We start from the raw sequence: 19,525 nt of genomic DNA on the forward strand, positions 1-19,525 counted from the left end.
ACTTACACCTCAATCCACACAATGGAATATCACTACGATTATGAAACTTCACCAGTTAAAACTACAAAGTGAGACCAACCAAAGTATGGCATGAAGCACCAATAAACCAATATGAGACAAAAGGGTAATAAAACGAAACCGTGAAACAAATAAATACTTCAATAAAGAAAACAATAGTTAATATGAAGCAATTAGACATGAAAAATTTATGAGCAAATAGCAATTAAGACAGGAGAGCAATATATAGGGAAACAACGAAGGGAACATGCTAGAATGATAATTTGGTAGCGCATAGGTACTCGTCACCTCACCTATACGCCACACACATGAAATTCCACAAAGCAAATAAGTCGGGGATTCCTAATCCCTCAAGTCAAGGTTAGATCAAATACTTACCTCAAGCCAACGGGTATTTCAAAGCTCAATCACCACTTTACCTCTCGATTTCACCACCAATTCACTCATATCTAGTCATAATTATCTTAATAACATTAATAAATGCTATATAACTCAACTCCAATGCATAATGATCGGTTTTCTAATATTTTTCCCAAAAAGTCAAAAACCTGACCCCAGGTCCGCTTGGTCCAAATTCGAAATTCGGACCAAAATTCGATTACCCATTCACCCAGAGCCCGGATATACAATTGGTTTTGGAATCCGACTTCAAATTGAGGTGTAAATCCCCAATTTATAAAAAATTCCTAATTCTACCCAAACCCCCAATTTTTACCATAGAAATCTTAGATTTTTGGTTGGAAATTCATGAAATGTGATGGGAAAGTGAAAGAAAGTGGGTTAGGATCACTTACCAAAGTTTTGGGGAAGATTTGGTCTTGGGAGAATTGCCTCTAGGGTTTTAGGATTTGAAAAATGTGAAGAATGAGTGAAAATCCCGTCCAAGTTTCATTTTATTCAGCTGCAGATGTCGCAATTGCGAAGAACCATCGCAAATGCGAAGTTCCACACACTTCTGCTGCCATAGCAATTGCTATCAAGGACCTCTGAAAATGCGACAAAAGGATCGCATTTGCGATCACACCCCTTCCCAGACTTCCTTCGCAATTGCGAAGATTTGGTCGCATTTGCTGACTCTGCTGGCCTAGGCCTTCTTCACAATTGCGATGAGGCCTTTGAAATTTCCATGCCTGATGTGCTCGCATTTGCGAAGTCTGATCTCGCAATTGCGAGATCAGAGGCCTGCAACAGAACTGAATACCTGCAACATTTTTTCCAAGTCCAAAATACTCCATAGCCGATCAAAAACTCACCCGAGCCCTCGGGGCTCCAAACCAAACAGGCACACAAGTCTTAAAACATCCTACAAACTTGCTCGCGCGATCAAATTGCCAAAATAACATCTAACACTATGAATTCAATACCAAAACTCATGAAATTTTCAAGATAGTTCAAAATCTCTAACTTTTCAACCAAAGGTCCGAATCATGTCAAATCTCTTCCGTTTTCACCAAATTTCACAGATAGGGTCTAAATACCATAATGGACCTGTACCGGGCTCCGGAACTAAAATACGGGCCCGATACCAATAAGATCAAATCTTATTAAATTTCCAGAAACCATTATATTTTCAATTAAACAATTTTCTTTAAAAATTCATTTCTCGGCCTAGGGACCTCGGATTTCGATTCCAGGCATATGCCCAAGTTCCATATTTTTTTTACGGAACCTCCGGGATCATCGAAACACGGGTCCGAGTCTGTTTACCCAAAATATTGACCGAAGTCAACTAAAACCATCTTTTTAAGCCAAAAATCATTATTTCTTAAATTCTTCACAAAAAAAGCTTTTCGGCATCGTGCCTGGACTGCGCACGTAAGTTGAGGAGAGATAAAAAGAGGTGTTTAAGGCCTTAAAACACGGAAAAGGATTCTAAAATAAAAGATGACCTTTTGGGTCATCACAACCAGCTTCTCTACGAGAAGACGAGGTCCCTATCGCGAACGCGTAGACCTCATACCTCAGAGCTTCGCAAACACGGGACCTACATCGTGAACGCGAAGCACAAAACTCCGCTGGCCTCCAGATACCTTACGCGAACGCGAGACCTCTTTCACAAATGCGATGAAGAAAACTAGTAACTAAAACACCAAATTTTTCTGTAATTCCAACAAGTCCAACTCTAGTCCATTAACCACCCGGAATCCACCCGAGGCCCCTCGGACCTTAACCAAACATTCCAACAAGTCCTAAAAAATCATACGAACTTAGTCGAGCCTTCACACCACATTAAACAACGCTAAAAATACGAATTGCATTCCAATTCAAACTTAATGAGCTTTGAAACTTCAAACTTCTACTACTGATGCCAAAACTTATCAAAACACGTCTGATTGACCCCAAATTTTGCACAAAAGCCATATTTGATATTACGGACCTACTCCAACTTTCGGTATCGGAATTCAATTCCGATATCAAAAAGTCCACTCCCGGTCAAACTTCCCAAAAATTCAAGTTTCGCCATTTCAAGCCTAATTCAGCTATAGACCTTCAAATAACAATTCAGACATGCACCTAGTCCAAAATCACCCAACGGAGCTGATGGAACCGACAAAACTCTATTCCGGAGTCGTCTTCATATAGTTCCAATTATGATCAAATTCCTAAAACTTAAGCTTCCATTTTAGGGACTAAATGTCCCATTTAACTCCAAAACCAAAAATAAAACTTGCCGGCAAGTCACATAAGCATAAAATGATACAGGGAAAGTAGTAGATAAAGGATCGGGGCTAATACTCTCAAAACGATTGGTCGGATCGTTACAAATTATTTGTCATTGGTTGACTTTGAGTTTTTATCATACGTGTGTTTGACGTATACATGTGGATTGTTTATGACTAGTAGTTGGTCAGAAACTTACTTGATATATTATATATCTTTTTTTATTCTTTTAAAAGTTTTGGTGCTTGAAAGTTGAAATATAAAACTACTACTTAATTACGATTTGTTCAATTAAGTTAATTGCATATAATAATCAATAAGATTTCTCTGAAAAAACACATACTATTACATTATATCCTAAGGACAAAACTATCAGTTTTATGACAAATGTTTATCCGGATGACAATGAATGTAAGCAATAATGATAGTGTTCAATAATCCAAAAATATAGGATATGACATTAAATAATAACAAGTACTAATAAATAGTATTTAAGTAAATAGAAATGTCTGAGTCACATGATCGAAAAGGCGTGAGATCTGTGAATATTCTCTCTGACAATGATGAATGATTAATACGCCTTTAAACACGTAGATTGTTCTTGGATCCAGTGGGAATGCTAGACAAGAATCTTAGCAAAAAGGTTAATTTTGTATGCTTGTAATAAGACCAGATTCTCTCTATAAAGTCAATGTGTTTTTTACAAGTGAATATCTTATGTCCCCTATCATTGTGTCTTTTTCTATTTATAGGGAACATGTTCCTAGAAACCCTAATAATACAGGTGTAGAGAATGAATATTCTCTTTTGTGTCCTATCTTAAAACTAGCCGTTATAACTTTATTTGAGATGCTCGACCTCGACCTTGAACTACGGTGACTTTACGACCTTGATCTTAGCTGACTCTTCAACTACACCCTTCATCGCTTCGAGACTACTTAAACTTGGGGCAGATCTTTGTGGAGACCTTACTGATAACACGTGGCAGTCAGCAAAGGATATCATGGTGGTGGCGTGGCTCGCCTGTATCAAAGATATTTTTTGGCCCATACAATTTATCCATTATAAAATGTCACTTACCATCTTTAATTTGCAGGTTGCTATCAAAAGTTACAAACTGGTATTAGTAACTTTGACAGAACAAAAATAATTTTATATTGTCAGTATATATAAAATAAAGTTTTTTCAGATTATATACAGCCAGTTATTAGCATCACCATTAGGAGGTTGACATGAATAGTTTATTTGGACAAGATATCAGAAGACTTCAAAATAAGTTCCTTTGCTGTTCAGCATTTGTATTAAGACGTCCGTAATCCATCATATTTAATTATAACAAATTCTGAAAAAATACGTAATGCCTACAATCAATCCCTCCACTCCCACCCCACAATACATCCACATAAAAAAATAAAAGTAAAAATAAGTTATGTCCACTTCAATTATATATATAAAAGTATCTGAAAAAGTCAATAGCTTATTTCTTGTTCTGCCGTTATTATTGTCTGTGTTTGTTGGAGCAAATAATCAAAGCAAAAGTATGGAGGATTTACCAGTTGTTGATGGAATACGAGCTACATCGTTAAGGATTAATAGCTATCCATCCCCAGCAGAATCCAACACTACCGCTACGACTTCACAAAAACATTCAAAATGCTTAATAAGTGTGCATTTCGTTCAAAAGGTAGTTGAATTTCTTCACACTCTTTCCGAATTCAGTGAAATTTTTCTTATGCTTGCGTCTTTGATTGAATGCAGTAATTTAATCTCGAGTTTCAAGTCTCTTGATTTGTACGTAGAGTGTCAAATATATGAATATATTGAGCAATTCATAAAAAAGACAATATGATTGGATCAATTAAATGGTCATGTTTGATTTTTGCAAAGTTGCTGGATCAATTAAATGTTCATGTTTAATTCACATGTACCAAATACGTGAAAGTTCTTTGATAATAATTGGTGGTGAGACGTGAAACCTGGACCTCTGTATGCTCTACATAATGTTGAAAAATGTGTGACCATCTCATATCTTCAATACGTATTAATATCCTTCTCAAATTATGATCACAAATGTTGTTAATTTCCCAGCTATTAAAGGTTTAATAGTTTTTTCACTATAATTACAGTTGATTGCAGAGCTTGTGGGAACCTACATGTTGATATTTGCTGGTTGTGCTGCTATAGTGTTAAATATAAACAAGGACAACGTTGTCACACTACCTGGAATTGCATCTGTTTGGGGACTTGTTGTTATGGTTTTGATTTACTCTGTTGGTCATGTCTCTGGTGCACATTTCAACCCTGCTGTTACCATTGCTTTTGCCTCTTGCAAAAGGTTTCCTTGGAATCAGGTAAACTATGGAATTAATACTATTCACAACTCTCCTTTATATTCATAAATTTATGAATTCATATCTTAGGAAGGGAGCCTTGGACCAACAATCAAGTTGTATCTGTGTGACCTATAGGCAGAGGCGGATGCAATGCATCGGCACCGGGTTTAATTGAAACCAGTACTTTTGATGCGGAACATAAATTTATATGTAAAAATTCATTAATATTGCAATATATAGCAATTTGAACCCATAACTTTAAAAAGACAATGAGTTCAATGCTAAAAACTTTAAATGATGAACCCATAAAACGTAAATTCTAGATCCGCCTCTGCCTATAAGTCTTGGGTTCGAGCCGTGCAATCATCTATTGATGCTTGCATCATGGTCGGCTGCGTACATCACACCCCCTTAGAGTGTAGGTGTTTCCGGATCCTGCGTGAATGCGAGATATTTTTTGCACCGGGATGCCCTTTTTGTTGTTGTTGTTGTTGTTGTTGTTGTTGTTGTTATTGTGATTACTGGATTAATTGTGCAGGTACCGGCCTATATTTTGGTTCAAGTCATAGGATCCACTCTAGCTAGTGGAAGCCTTCGACTAATATTTAATGGCAAAGAAGACCAGTTTGTAGGAACAGTTCCAGCAGGAACAAATATGCAGGCTTTTATACTTGAGTTCATAGCCACATTCTACCTCATGTTTGTCATCTCTGGTGTTGCTACTGATGATCGAGCTGTTAGTACTCCTATTTCATTGACGTGCTTAATTTATATTCACCGATAGTTTAAAGTATTTTTATACTATCAATATAGCTTAATCAATAACACACTTTATTTTACTGAAAATGTCGATTGCAGAGTGTAATGTAATTTAGTATATCTTACGCTTTGATGCAGATGAAACACTTCTCTGGGGTTGCAATTGGAGCCACTGTTTCACTTGATATATTGTTCTCCGGGTACTAGTTTCACTTTTCATTTCATGTCTATGTTTTGTGCTTTGTTTGTCCCAAATATATGTTTGTTTTCTTTATAAAAAGGTAGCCCAGTGCACAAAGCATCACGCAAAGGATTCAAGGAAGGGCCGCATCCAAGGGGTGTAATATGTCTAATTTCTAAATGAAAGAAAATTTTGATTTTACTTTTTTTCTTCTTCTAGACTTCGGTAAGAGTATATGCAAAACAAAGGAATTTTTAATTGTATCAACTAAAAGTGGTTGGATTTTATAAAGATTAAAAAAAATAGTAACAAAAAGGTAAAGAGGGAAATTGCCTTATCTGAAGGACCATATATTTTCTTGATGCACAGGCCATTAACAGGGGCATCAATGAACCCTGCAAGGAGTTTGGGACCAGCAATTGTTACAGGTCATTACAAAGGGCTATGGATTTACATTATAGGGCCAACTTTAGGGGCCATATTTGGTGCTTGGACTTACAATCTTATGAGACTCACAAATAAGTCATGGTATGAAACTAATAAGTCTTCATATATTATGCACCTTTGAAAAAAGAAGTTTGATTTGCTAATCTTTTTATTTTCCTGTGAAGGGGTGAAGCTGTAAAAGAGATTTCAGAGTCACAAAAAGTTATAGAAGTATCCTCAAAAGACAAGGTTATATGCAAGTGTAGTGAAGGGTGGACATGCATTGTAACCAAAACTGAAGAACCAGAAGCACACAACATCTTCTTTGAATGTGGTGATGAAGGTTGTGTGTGTATTATTGATGAAACACACACTCTGAAAAAGCATGTATATGTATATGATAAGACAAAAAGGAGAAGGAGCTACAAAATGTATATTTAAGGGCATCAATTATATATTTATGCAATTAAGTTGCTTAAAATGTAACTGCAAGTAACTGTTTATAATAAGTGTGAAAGCTGAAGCGAAAGAATTGCAGTGAAAGCTTCATTGTTTGTTATTCTCTGTAGGCACAATATATGCTTATATATATGTTACAATATAGGACTATGACAAGCCAAGAAGAACTCTAAATATACCAATTACTTAAGCATATCGATCACCATGGAGTTACTCCTGTACAAGTGACTCTGTTTTTGTAGAGGTCTTCATGAGATATTCTAGTTGTACAATAACTTGGATATTGACTAGATCAATTAATTAAGCGTTAAATTACCCAAATCTATGTCGGGCTTATGAGGCTCCATTACTTCTCCCTTAATGTCTATGAGTTTTGTATCCTAGTTCTGAGTTTAACGTCGTCAGCTCGACTTATTAATTGCATAATTCATCAGTCTATCAAAATAACCGATGAATGTTGTTCAAAGTATCCTCCAAAGTACAATTTTAGACTGTGGCCATTTACCTTAAACTTCTCTCCTCTATTTTTTTGAATTTCAATTGTCCCGTATGGAGTAACACCTATAACATTGTAAGGTCCTATCCACCTCGATTTTAATTTTCGTGGGAATAACCTGAGTCGGCTATTGTAAAGAAGTACCTGATCTCCAATTTTGAAACTCTTTGGTCGGATCAACTTGTCATGCCATATTTTTGTTTCTTCTTTGAAAATTTTAGCATTTTCATAGGCTCCCAATCTCAGTTCTTCCTATTCATTAACCTGAATAAATAGCTTTTTACCAGTCGAGGTTAAATCAAAGTTTAGTACTTTCAATGCCCAAAAAGTTGTGTGTTCTAATTCTACGGGCAAATGACAAGCTTTTCCAAAGACTAATGTATATGGAGATGTTCTAATTGGCGTTTTGAAAGCCGTTCGGTACGCCTATAATGCATCATCTAATTTTAAAGCCCAGTATTTTCTTGAGATGCCAACCGTTTTTTCCAGAATTCTTTTTAACTCGCGGTTGGAAACCTCAACTTACCCTTGAGTTTGAGCATGGCATGATGTTCCTGTTTTATGAGTCACATTATATTTTGACAGTAAATCAGAAATTCACCTATTGGTGAAATAAGTTCCTTGGTCACTAATGATGACTCGTGGTGTGACAAATCTGGTTAAAATATTTTTTTTTAAGAAAATTGTACACTGTACGAGTATCATTCTTTCTGTGGGGATGGATTCAACCCATCTTGATACGTAATCTACGGCCACAAGGATATATTCAAATGAGTGAGAATAAGGAAAATGACCCATAAAATCTATTCCCCAAATATCAAATATTTCACATATCTATATTAATTGTAATAACATCTCATCTCTCTTGGTGATATTACATGTTCTCTGGCACCTGTCACATTGTACTACATATGCTTGGACATCTTTAAAGAGTGCGGTCCAGAAGAATCCGACTTCTAAAACTTTAAAAGTCGTTCGATTTGCTGTATAATGTCCTCTAATTTCTCCATCATGACGGCGATATAAAATTTTATTCATCTCTTCTTCAAGTACACACCTTCTAATGATAGTTTTCAAAAAATAACATGTACCAATACCAAATACCTTAACTTCACTGGCATTGCCCATCTTTAACACTCCTGAATCAACAGGAGTATAAGATGAGAAAAAGTCTTTTCTTGGTGTGACATGTGAGGTAGCTCTAGAATCTACTATCCAGCTCGTCTTATGGGATACCAAATTGATGACGTTTTTATTATAAGCAAAAAAAAAGGTCATCTCGAACAATAACAATAATATTTTTCTCGTTATTTTCAACTTACCTCCTTATACTAAAAGGTCATCAATTGCTTTAGTAGGAACAACTTGTTGTTCCCAGTTTTTGAAGCATAAAGAGTCTCTAGCTTTTTCTACAATGACCTTGCATATGTCTTATTCACAATATGGTTGCGAATATTCTCTTCAACTCATTGTCATAGATATCCACATACCTGCTGGTGCTCGAAATTCTAATCTTTATCAGATATACTCTCGGGTTTATGACCTGCAAAAACGAGTAGATGCATCTTCTTCACGAATAACAAATATCTCATCTTACTTCTCCAAATATTATATATGATCCCATTTAAATATACCATCTTGTTCATATTCGCCTCTATTCTGGGAAAACCCCCAGATAAATAAGCAAGGTTCAGATACACTGTTATAATAGTTCAACATTAGTTCTTCAAAATGTCAAGCCTTCTTTAGACTTTCATTTCAATTTAACCTCTACTGGAAGATTAGATGATGAAGGTTACCATAATTCTCACTTTAATGACCAATGGAAGCTCACCAAGGGCTCGCTAGTAGTGGCTCGAGGAGTCAAGTCTTCTCATTTATATGTGACGCATGGCTCTATTCTTAATGACTCCATAAATCTGGTGAAAAGTGACACTTTATCAGAATAGTGGCACAGAAGACAGAGTCATATGAGCGAGAGGAGGATTACGTGTTTGGCTAAGAAAAGTTTGCTTTTTGGAGCGAAACAAGCAAAGATGAAAAGGTGTATTTATTGTTTAGCTGGCAAACAAAAACTGGTTTCCTTTCATAGTCATTTTCCTTCAAGAAAGCCCAAATTAATGAAGCTAGTATACTCTGATATATGTGGTCCTTTTAAAATAAAGTCAAAAAGTGGTGCACTTTACTTTGTGATCTTCATTGATGATCATTCTCGCAAGCTTGGTGTATCCTTTGAAATTCAAAGATCAAGCACTTGATGTATTTAAAAATGACAAAAATCATAGCCAAATTCTAAGTGATTAGTGACATTATTCTTTCAAGCATACCGCAATCAAATTCAATATCACCCATTGTAGGTTCAATGACCACATCTCATCAAATACAAGTTGATATACTGACATGCTACTGATGTCGCCCAAGTTCATACTTCAAATTGGGGTTGTGAAGCGGTCGATGCAATTATAATTACCCAACTAGGAGTCGAGATCGATTCCCCAGGGAGCGTAGATGGGATTAGGTATATACTCAGACAAAGCGTATAATGTGTCCAAAATGCACTTCCACATACTTTGTTATTTTTGTCTACTTCTAATTAAGTTATTGTTGTAGACATGTAATTTTTGACCCTCCCCAAGATTTTACATCATTTAGTGCTTATATATTTAGTTTCGTCTAATATCGCTATTTTAGCTAATTTTAACACTTCTACTTTATTTTATCACAAAAACAAAAATTACAAAAATAGTTTCATTAATGTTTTGTAGTCATACTATTTTACTAGAATTTTTATTTTTACATAATCTTGAAAAAAATACTAAAAACAGTTTCATTTTAGGTTTATCTTTAATAGTTTATTTTAATTAATTAGGAGTGATTTTACATTTTTATAGGTGCTTTATACTATTGTACAAGAAGAATTGGATTTGGGTCTATAGTTTATGAATTTTAATTTTTTGCTCAATTTTAATCCAATAATACATAGACCCAACCCAAAACCCAAAAGCCATCTAAGCCCAAATCTTGTTAGCCCATACCTTATTTCCCTTAAGGAGATAAAAAAAAACCTAAACCTTTCTTCTCTTCTTCAGACCTTAGACACATTAGACCTAAAACTCTAGAAGCCAGCCACACACCCCACTAGAGTCGCCGCCAGCCAGCCTTCGTACCACCAACGACAGACCCTTCTCCGCCATTAGACCCACCAACGAACAACCTTCACACAACCAAAAGAAAAAACCCTATACACCTAAAAATCAACCAGCCGCCACCCCCTTCTTCTTCGGTACTCCATCAACAACAACTCCCACCATCTTCACCTCCCACTAGTGCACCACTGTCCAACAGCCTTCCAACCACCCGCCACCCTCCTTTTCAAGACCAGAAACAACCTCTAACCCGCCGGAAATTCGGCTACCACCAATAGCCCCCACCTCCAGTCAATCCCCATAACCTAGAACACCCAAAATGAGAACCCTTACAGTCGCCGACCCCCATCTCTTCGAAACTAGCAGAAATCGCGTGAGAGGGCAACGACAAGAGGTCGCGAAAACCGATCGGAGAATTCTGTTTCAGTTTCTTTCATATTTCAAAAAAAAATGATGATGTTTCTGTTTTGAATTAGCTAGGATTTGTGTTCCAGAAAATGTATACAAAAAATATTTTCAATTTCATCTTGCAATTTTGATTTTTCTAAATATGGGAGTTTATTTGAGGTTCAAGTTTGATTTTCGATTTTGATTCGAGGTCACTATCCGAGGATCAATCCGGGAAAATTCGTGGTTCCTGCTCGAGCTTCAATTACTGTATTCGTTCGTGATTGTGTTATCTACTAGAGTCCATTGTCATATTTGTTTGTTCGAGCCAAAAAAAATTAATTGACAGAAGTCATCTTTTGAGGTCTATTTCTGACTCTTATGCCTTAAATATGTTCTTGCTTGCTATTGTGTGAATGAATTGGTACTACCTTCCTTGAATGCATTCTGTTGAGGTGAATGTCACATGAGTTTGCAATTCTCTTTAGATTTCATTTTGTTCATATTTTTAATGAGTTGATTTAGAGCTTGAATGTAACTTTAAGACTAAGTGAAGTTGATGTTTGAATTTGGTGGTTTTGTAATTAGAATATGAAATTATTTTGTTTGGATCATGTTGAATGGATTAGTATAGTCGATGGCTAAACCTCATTGTTTGAGTCAATTGGATCATCCATCAATGACATCAAAAGTTGGAGTTGGACTTGAACTATGAATCTGGCATAACAACCGACTTTAATTGTTTTATTACTTTATTTAATTAATTTGCTAGGAGCATGTTTAGGCCAACCACACTTGGGTAGGCAAGCCTTAGGATTTTTGTTAGTTTCGAGGCGAGTGGTCGTCCCCTTAGTTGAATTTATCCGGGGAATACCCCGAATGATTTGTATATATTTTTATCCGGGGTATGCCCCGTAGTTTTATGTATTTGGACACCATGACGAACTTCGTGGAAAAGTATGGTATATATTAGTATTTAGGATTTTACTTTTATTTCTTATTTTATTTTCTTTCGATTAGGTGGGGACAACCTTGAGCCTTTAGTGCGTTTCTTTTCTTTTACTGTGTTGTTACCTCAATTTGAATATTTTAAAAGCCAACTTGATTGAGTATGCAACCGTGATTTTTACGGGACTTGAGGAGTACCTAACACCTTCTCCCCTAGTCAAATGAACCCCCTTACCCGAATATCTGGTGCAGACTTAGTTTTGGAGTCCAAAGTGTTTTAAAAGGAAAATTAATTTTTTAAAACGGTGACCTGGCACACTGAAACCAATGTCAGGTGGCGACTCTGAAAAACTCTTTTGAACACAATTTTGTTACTTTCTAATTGAAACCCTTTTGAGCTTTACAAATCTCTTTTATTTATTTTAAAGGGTTAGTGATGTTTAAAAAAGGGGTGTGACAGCTATTGCGACTCTGTTGGGGAGTTGCAGGTTCCAGTTGATACTTGATCTCGTTGGCTTTTAGGATATTCGGTTGAAGTATTTGTTTTCTTTATTTGCTTCATTTATTTGGTTTATTTGTCTTATTTCCTGTTTTGTTGGTTGTTTGTTTATCGCTTTTCCTTATATGTTTACCGCTTTATAACTGTCATCATTTGTATAACCATGGGTTTTCTTTCTGCAACAAGTCTTTCGGAGTACGTTTGAGTGTACACAGCCTTTTTGTGAGTCACCCGTATCTTTAGGGGGGTAGCGTGGGAGCGTGGAGTGGGCAGTCAGCTAGAGCAGCCACCATCGACCACGTGCCGCCCCGAACTGCCTTGTCTAGTGAACCCCAAACTTAGGTCAGCCTTTAGGTCATGCTTATTTGCATCATATCATTTAAACCTAGCAGGGCTCGGTCTCAAGCACTGTGTCCCGTTGTAGGAAGTCTATCCAAATTATGTCAAAATGGATTCGTGGTCCAAAAAGACATTTAATCATCCCTCTATGCCGCATGCTGCATTCTTTAAGGGTAAAAGAGTAATTTGGTGGACAATGATAGTTGAGGGCAAATGAAAAAGAAAAGAGTGTGAAAATGAAGCAAGTAGGGTCGAGTTATATTTTTCTTTCACAACTTTTTCAAGAAAAACCAAAAAAATACAAAAAATGAAAACTCCAAAAAGATTTTGCATTTTTACATCATTTTCCAAAAAAGTCAATAAAAAAAAGTGAAAAAGAAAATCCAAAAAGATTTACATGTTTCATCATTTTTAAAAAAAAAAATGTTTTCTCCAAATCATTTTGTTTTAAGTTTTTTCCCGTATCCAATCTGCCCGAACTACGCATACCTGATTCTCGTCTTTTGGGACAGGATATGTAGGCAACCCACATAGGGTTCGATCTTCCTAGTAAGTCTTAGGTTCTTGGCTTCGCGGGGGTCTTAGCCAAATCTTGGCTACGCGGGGGTCTTAGCCAAATCTTGCCGATCTTCCACTTTTGGCCACATCGACCATTCTTGCAAAAATAGGGTCATTTGCGCAAAAGTGGTTCAATGACCCACGTCTTAGGATTTTGAGTCCACAACTAGGTGTCATATTACTTTAAGGTCCGTCCTTTTTTGAGTTTGCATCTTTAGCCACTTCTGGCCATATTTGTCATTTTTGCAAAATAGGTCATTTATGTAAATTAATGTTTGGGCCATGATTGGTTGAAGTTTGAATCCATATAAGTTTTAGTGAGGTATTTCCACATATTTGAGGTCACCTTTGTCGAGTTTGCATTTATAGCCATCCTTGCCACGTAGGTTAATTTTCAAAAATAGCCCAATCGTGTCTTGCATGTGTCCAATAAGAGGTGAAGTGGCGTTGCATATCGACTTGAGTCATTAACCTTATTTAGTATTATTCAGGTATGGATTCATTTTCCAGAGCTTGAGCATGGTAGACGCCCAAGGACCATCTTTGTCAGGACCGCTGCATTCAGGAGCTACTTGAGGAGACTTTTTATATTTTTGAATATGTTTTCATGTTTTCTTTTACTTTGTAGTCTTGTCCAGTAGTATTGCATCTTTTAGGTGATGTCAGAGATTATCATAGTCTAGTTGAGTTTGTCAGGTCTTTTGTTATCGTACTTACTGTTTTGCATTTGAAAAACCAAAAACAATTATAAATGAAAAATCCAAAAAGATTTTGTTTCTTAGTTTATTTTGTCCATTACTTTTCAGAACTACGCTTGATCTGATTTATGAGGTACATGATACGTAGGCAACCTAAATAGGGTTCGATCGAATCATCATTAAAAAAAGGAAAAAAAGAAAAGAAAAAAAGAGAATGAAGTTGTGGGACGTAAGAAATGAGGGGAAGGAAAAGAGCGATAATCAGAAAGAAAAGAGGGGGAAGGAAATGAAAAACCAAGCAGTGCTAGAAATGAAAATGAAGAAGAAAACGGGGCAAGATGAGTGAAATTGGGATGATGAGGTATGACCTTCATACCCTCGAAGTCGTTTTAAAACCGATAACTGTGACTAGGTGCATTGCACATAATATGAGTTTAAATTCCCTAACTCTAATGTGATGACTTCATTTTGTTCCTCTTTGTTATCTTCATTATAGCAGAATGGTGGTTAGTTTGTGGTTCTTAAAGTGGTAACTTTTCTCTACAACATAAAGTCGAAAGGCAATGGCAGATGACAATTGAATTGAGTTGGTTGATATTGGTGCCCAAAAGCAATTGGTTGAACAGGACAATGGGTTGGTTGAAGAGGTAAAGATGTTAAGACAACACATGGCGGACATGTATCAGGCTTGGATGACTGGGAAGGCACTACCCCCGCCACCACCTAGCTTCCTAGATGATACCCTTACCCAAACTCCAGTTATAGTGCCAGATGACCCTCCATACTCTCCAGATTCTCCCGCTTATCATAGCTTTCCCAACCACCCTAGTAGCTCCATCACTCGTCCTCTGACTAAATTCCAAAAAATGGCCCTCCTGTCATATCCACTATCCCCACGATCACAACTTCTCAACAATCTTTCCTTCATAGATCCAACAATGAACACCCATTCAAAACTTATGATGCCCAATATTACCCCTCAGAGGTTGCCCACAAGGTCCCTGACTCATACAATCATAGCTTTCGGAATGAGCCTCATGTTGAAAATGAAAAGTTCACAGTAAAAGAAGGGCGAGATGAGATATCCAGGAAGCTAAAAGGTATAGAACAATTCTTAAAGAACATGCAAGGGATGGGAAATCTGATTAACATGTCTTACCAACTTATGTATGTTCCCTGATATTCATCTACCCACGGGGTATAAAATGGCAAAGTTTAACATGTATGATGGGCATGGAGATCCAGTAGCCCATTTGAGGGATTATTGTAGTGAAATGAGAAGTGTTGGCGGGAAAGATGATTTGTTGATGGCATATTTTGGTGAGAGCTTGACTGGGGCAGCCTTGAAATGGTATACTCGTCAAGATGTCAATAAGTGGCATGCATGGGATGACATGGCTCAAGATTTTGTTCGACACTTTCAGTACAATATATACATTATCCCAGACCGCTCCTCCCTATCTAAGATGGAAAAGAAACTCGAGGAAAGTTTTAAGGAGTTTGGGTTCAGATGGAGGGAACAAGCTGCTCGAGTCAGTCCCCCGATTGATGAAGAAGAAATGGTTGAGCTTTTCCTACAAGCCTAGGGGCCTACCTACTTCAGTCATTTAATCCCGACCTTGGGTAAGCCTTTCAATGAAAATGGGGGAGATGGTAGAAGATGGAATCAAGTCAGGCAAAATCATGAATTATTCTGCATTGAAAGATACTACAGAAGACATTCAGAACATATAAGTAAATTTGGGGGGAAGAAGGAGAAATAGAAAAGATGTTGTTGAACCCCGCCAACGACAAGATCCAGTGGGCGTTCCTACTCAACACTTTCAACCTCGATATCGACCCCATGAATATCCTCGTACTCTAGATAATCCTCCTCAATGCTACTTCTCTCCACAAAATTTCCAAAGTCATACATCAACTTCCTGGTACTCTATCCACAATGCACTGCCATATGTTCCACATCCACGAGCCTGCACTGCCTCCACAAATGTCTTACCTGCCTCCTCAAGCATATCAATCACCTACCCACAAAAGGTTCCAATCGAGGCCAGAGTACAAAATGGAAAGGAAACAACAAAAAGAAAAGACTTTCACTCCTATTGGAGAATCATATGCCAGTTTGTTTCAAAGGTTGAGGCAATTGGACATGTTGAAGCCGATTCAGATAAAAATGTCAAACCCTCTTCCAAAGAATTTTGATTATTCTCAAAGGTGCGCATATTGCTCTAATGCCCCGGGTCACAACATAGAAAAGTGTTGGCATCTAAAAAGAGCAGTTCAGAAGCTTATTGATATAGGTGACATTGTCGTGCAAAATCTAGATGCAGTAGACATTAGCCGAAGTTCATTGCCTATTCATAATGAGACACATATGGTGGGTATGATTTGTGTTGAAAAGGAATATGAGAACTCTTCTAAGATCCTCGGAGCGCCACTTGCTACAAAGCTTTCAACTCTATCAGTCTCGGTTCTGGAAGTTGATCTTAAGAACGAGCTGGAAAAAGGGACCCAAAAGCAATTTGCTAAGGTCAATGTGATGGATACTTGTGAAGGTCCTAGTAATGTTGATGCGGAACTCAGTGGCTGAGATGTTGAGCTTGGTGATTGAAAAGATGCTCCTTTCTTGGCTAGCTGGGGAGGGGTCTTGGTGGTTTATTTTGTTGTCATTTCTGTTGTCCGGGTTATTTCAGGGTTGTAATCCGGATATTGTTTTGTGACTCAAACCCTTAGATCCTTTTTACCTAGTTCGTTTAGTCATAGTAACTCGTCTAGTGTTATCTAAGATCGTTCCAGGGTTGTAACCCAAGTTTTGTTGTGCTTGTTTCACTGTTCAAACCCTTTCACCTTATGTCTAATGGAATTTCCTGTTTTCTGTTATTTCTAATCCGTATTTGCTTAGTTCTCTTTTTTTATAGTTCTTTTCATGCTGACTATAGTGACATAACTTGCATGTGGAATTCTTAGTCTGGTCTTGAAAGTTTGTCTAATCATAAAACAATGAAGCAAGTTATGTAGATGACAGAGACATTTGAGGGAAATAAGTAAAGATCTGGACATTTTGAGATCATTGAAAGCCCAAATTGTATGAAACTGGGGCAGATGGTTTGGGAAGTTAATAGGACGACTAGAATTTGTTACAAGAGAGTGCGTCCCAAACAATTTGAAGCAAGTAACTTTGAGTTCAAGTGCATCTAAAGTTACAACATAAAATTAAGGGAGTTTTCTCCAAACTGACGGAGCACATCCATTGTGAAGAAGAAATCACCCAACAAGAGCTGTGTACTTGACAAGGCACTAAAGAAAGGTGGAAGGCATATCTGTGATATCAATGCCGATGCTGCAAAAGAAATGCTATGCATGATCTTTATTTTTTTCATCTTCAAGTTGCATGTGTTATACTTGGTATTCTTAGAGATTGGGAGACCCTCTTTCATCTACCCAAACACTTTATACCCTTTGATCCCCCTTTGAGCCTGTGCTGATTTCTTTGACCTCCTCTCTTTTGGAATCAAGTTAGAGTCATAAAAAAAGTTCATGTCCCCATGGATGTGTGTTAGAAAGTTCATTCCAAGAGAAAAATTCAAAAAGAAAAAAATGATAAAGAAGAAAAAAGAAAAGAAACAAAATAAGAAAAGAAAAAGGAAAAGAAAAATAACAACAACCAAAAAGTATCTTTGTGAACTATGTTCGACCTGATTCTTGTCACCACAAGATACATAGGTAGCCTTATGGTTCGGTCGCACCAAACAAAATATTTCATATTCCCACGAAGTCAAGAGAGGAGCAATTTTTCTTAGAAATTCCATCTCTCTCTTGTTTTAGAAATTGGGGCAAAGCTTTTATAATGGATTCCAAAAGTTGTAAATAAATTAACCCTGTTATCTTAGTTATTTTGAGCCTTTATGATATCCTTTCTTTCTAACCTTGTCCAAAAGCCACATTACAGTCCAAAAAAGACCTCCCAGAAAATCTTTGAGAGTGCTGAGTTTAGACATGCCTAGAGCATATTATATTTTTACCATGGTTAATGCCTTGTCATTGTCGCGCCCCCTTTTTCCTCCTTCCAACGGAGAGGAGTTTTCGGGTTTCGACATTCATGAGGTATAATGACTCATGTCCTTTTGGAAATTGGTTATTTGAAGAGTCGCCACCTAATGATTTAAGGCGCATTAGGACACCCATAGAGTTCTTTTGCAACTATGTTTGATAACCAGAGATTGGGTAAGAGATTGATATTATCCTAAGGGGAAGATGTTAGGCACCCCTCAGGATCCACTAGTGTGGTTCCCGGCCGGATAATTTTTTGTGAATTTGTGCAATTAACAAGTAATCAAATAAAAGGCTCAAGTAATAGGGGAATTAAGTTTAAATACACAAGTGTAAACAATTATTAAAAGGCAGGGTTTTGGAAAAAGAGTTATAAGCTAGACATGCTTGTAAAAATGAAAGGGGGTCCTAGGTTTGTTTATAATATGGATCACCTCAATGAAATACCAGGTATGACACTCCACAGAAGAGGGGATACATGTGGTATTAGCGCACCGATCATCATATGCATATCTACCCTTCCCACCTCGTTAAGGTATTAAAGTGCGGATTGGTCTCGGCCTCTATTGCATGCTATTACTCGTCCCATTTCTATCAGTCCCAGAGGAATTTAGGACTACTATTCCTATAAGAGGGAGGATTTTAGGCCTACTCTTAGGTTTAAAGGTAAAAAAAAGCTAAGGCGACATACAAAACACGTAGGACTGCATTTTGAGGGGAACATATAAATAATTAGAGGGCTCATATATACCTCCGCAAACAATCCATATAAATAGCATGACTTAAACATAGTTAAGGTCTGAATTTTAAAATCCTAAAGCAGAGTTTGAGTCATAACCAGATTCATTATATAACTCAGAAAACAAGTCCGAATTAGGCCTGCCTGCTGGTTGTAGTAGTTGGTAATTAACAAAGGCAATTCCAGTTTTATTTAAATAGTTAACTAAGGCTTGCCTAGGCGTAATAGTGATGTCCTATGAGAATAATATCTATAGTGATTAAGAATGCAGTATTGCAGTGATTAATTTTAAACAGGCGATCTGGATCTTATAGGCATGCTTTCTAATGATATTGATTAACACGAAAAGAGTATGTTATTTAATCTGATTCAGATAGGCACGAGTCAAACTGATTTTTAACTAAATTGGTTTTAGACCTTATAGGCATGATTTCTATTACAACTGATTTTAAATCTGATAGGCATGGTATCTAATTATTAAAAGCAGATTTTTAACCCTATAGGCGTGATCTCTACTATTAAAGCCATTTAGACCCGATAGACATGGTTTCTAATTGTGAAAAGTAAAGCATGCAGAATTTATTTTAAACCAAAATAGATTTTATAGGCATGTTATCTAACAGACCATATTTGACATCAAAATAGACCCTATAGGCATGCTATCTACCCAATTTACCCACAAGATACAAATACCCACCCTTTTTCACTAATCACCCCATAATTATTTACAAATTATTACAGACCAAATGATTGAATTATAAAAGAAGTGCAGAAATAAGAAATTACAACCAAAGAAAGCCTGATCTTGACTTCCTCTCTGAGTTATGTAAG

General features: G+C 36.8%; 1 protein-coding gene across 1 annotated transcript; it reads left to right on the top strand.

The window, feature by feature from the left end:
- The first annotated feature begins 4,082 nt into the window (after positions 1–4,082).
- LOC104224372 (nodulin-26-like) lies at positions 4,083–6,937 on the top strand. Its single transcript, XM_009776005.2, has 6 exons — positions 4,083–4,363; positions 4,806–5,030; positions 5,551–5,748; positions 5,910–5,971; positions 6,322–6,480; positions 6,564–6,937. The coding sequence occupies exons 1-6, from the start codon at positions 4,109–4,111 to the stop codon at positions 6,817–6,819; spliced, it is 1,155 nt and encodes a 384-aa protein (XP_009774307.2). The 5' UTR covers positions 4,083–4,108; the 3' UTR covers positions 6,820–6,937.
- The last annotated feature ends 12,588 nt before the right edge of the window (positions 6,938–19,525 follow it).

Source organism: Nicotiana sylvestris, chromosome 7, assembly GCF_000393655.2.
Source record: "Nicotiana sylvestris chromosome 7, ASM39365v2, whole genome shotgun sequence".
Lineage (NCBI taxonomy): Eukaryota > Viridiplantae > Streptophyta > Magnoliopsida > Solanales > Solanaceae > Nicotiana > Nicotiana sylvestris.

What these genes read in the sequence shown, in the direction of transcription:
- LOC104224372 (XM_009776005.2), top strand. Translation starts at nt 4,109, where the DNA reads ATGTCCACTTCAATTATATATATAAAAGTATCTGAAAAAGTCAATAGC. An exon ending in AAAGGTTTCCTTGGAATCAG is followed by an intron (nt 5,031 to 5,550) that starts GTAAACTATGGA and finishes TTAATTGTGCAG; the next exon opens with GTACCGGCCTATATTTTGGT. An exon ending in CTTGATATATTGTTCTCCGG is followed by an intron (nt 5,972 to 6,321) that starts GTACTAGTTTCA and finishes CTTGATGCACAG; the next exon opens with GCCATTAACAGGGGCATCAA.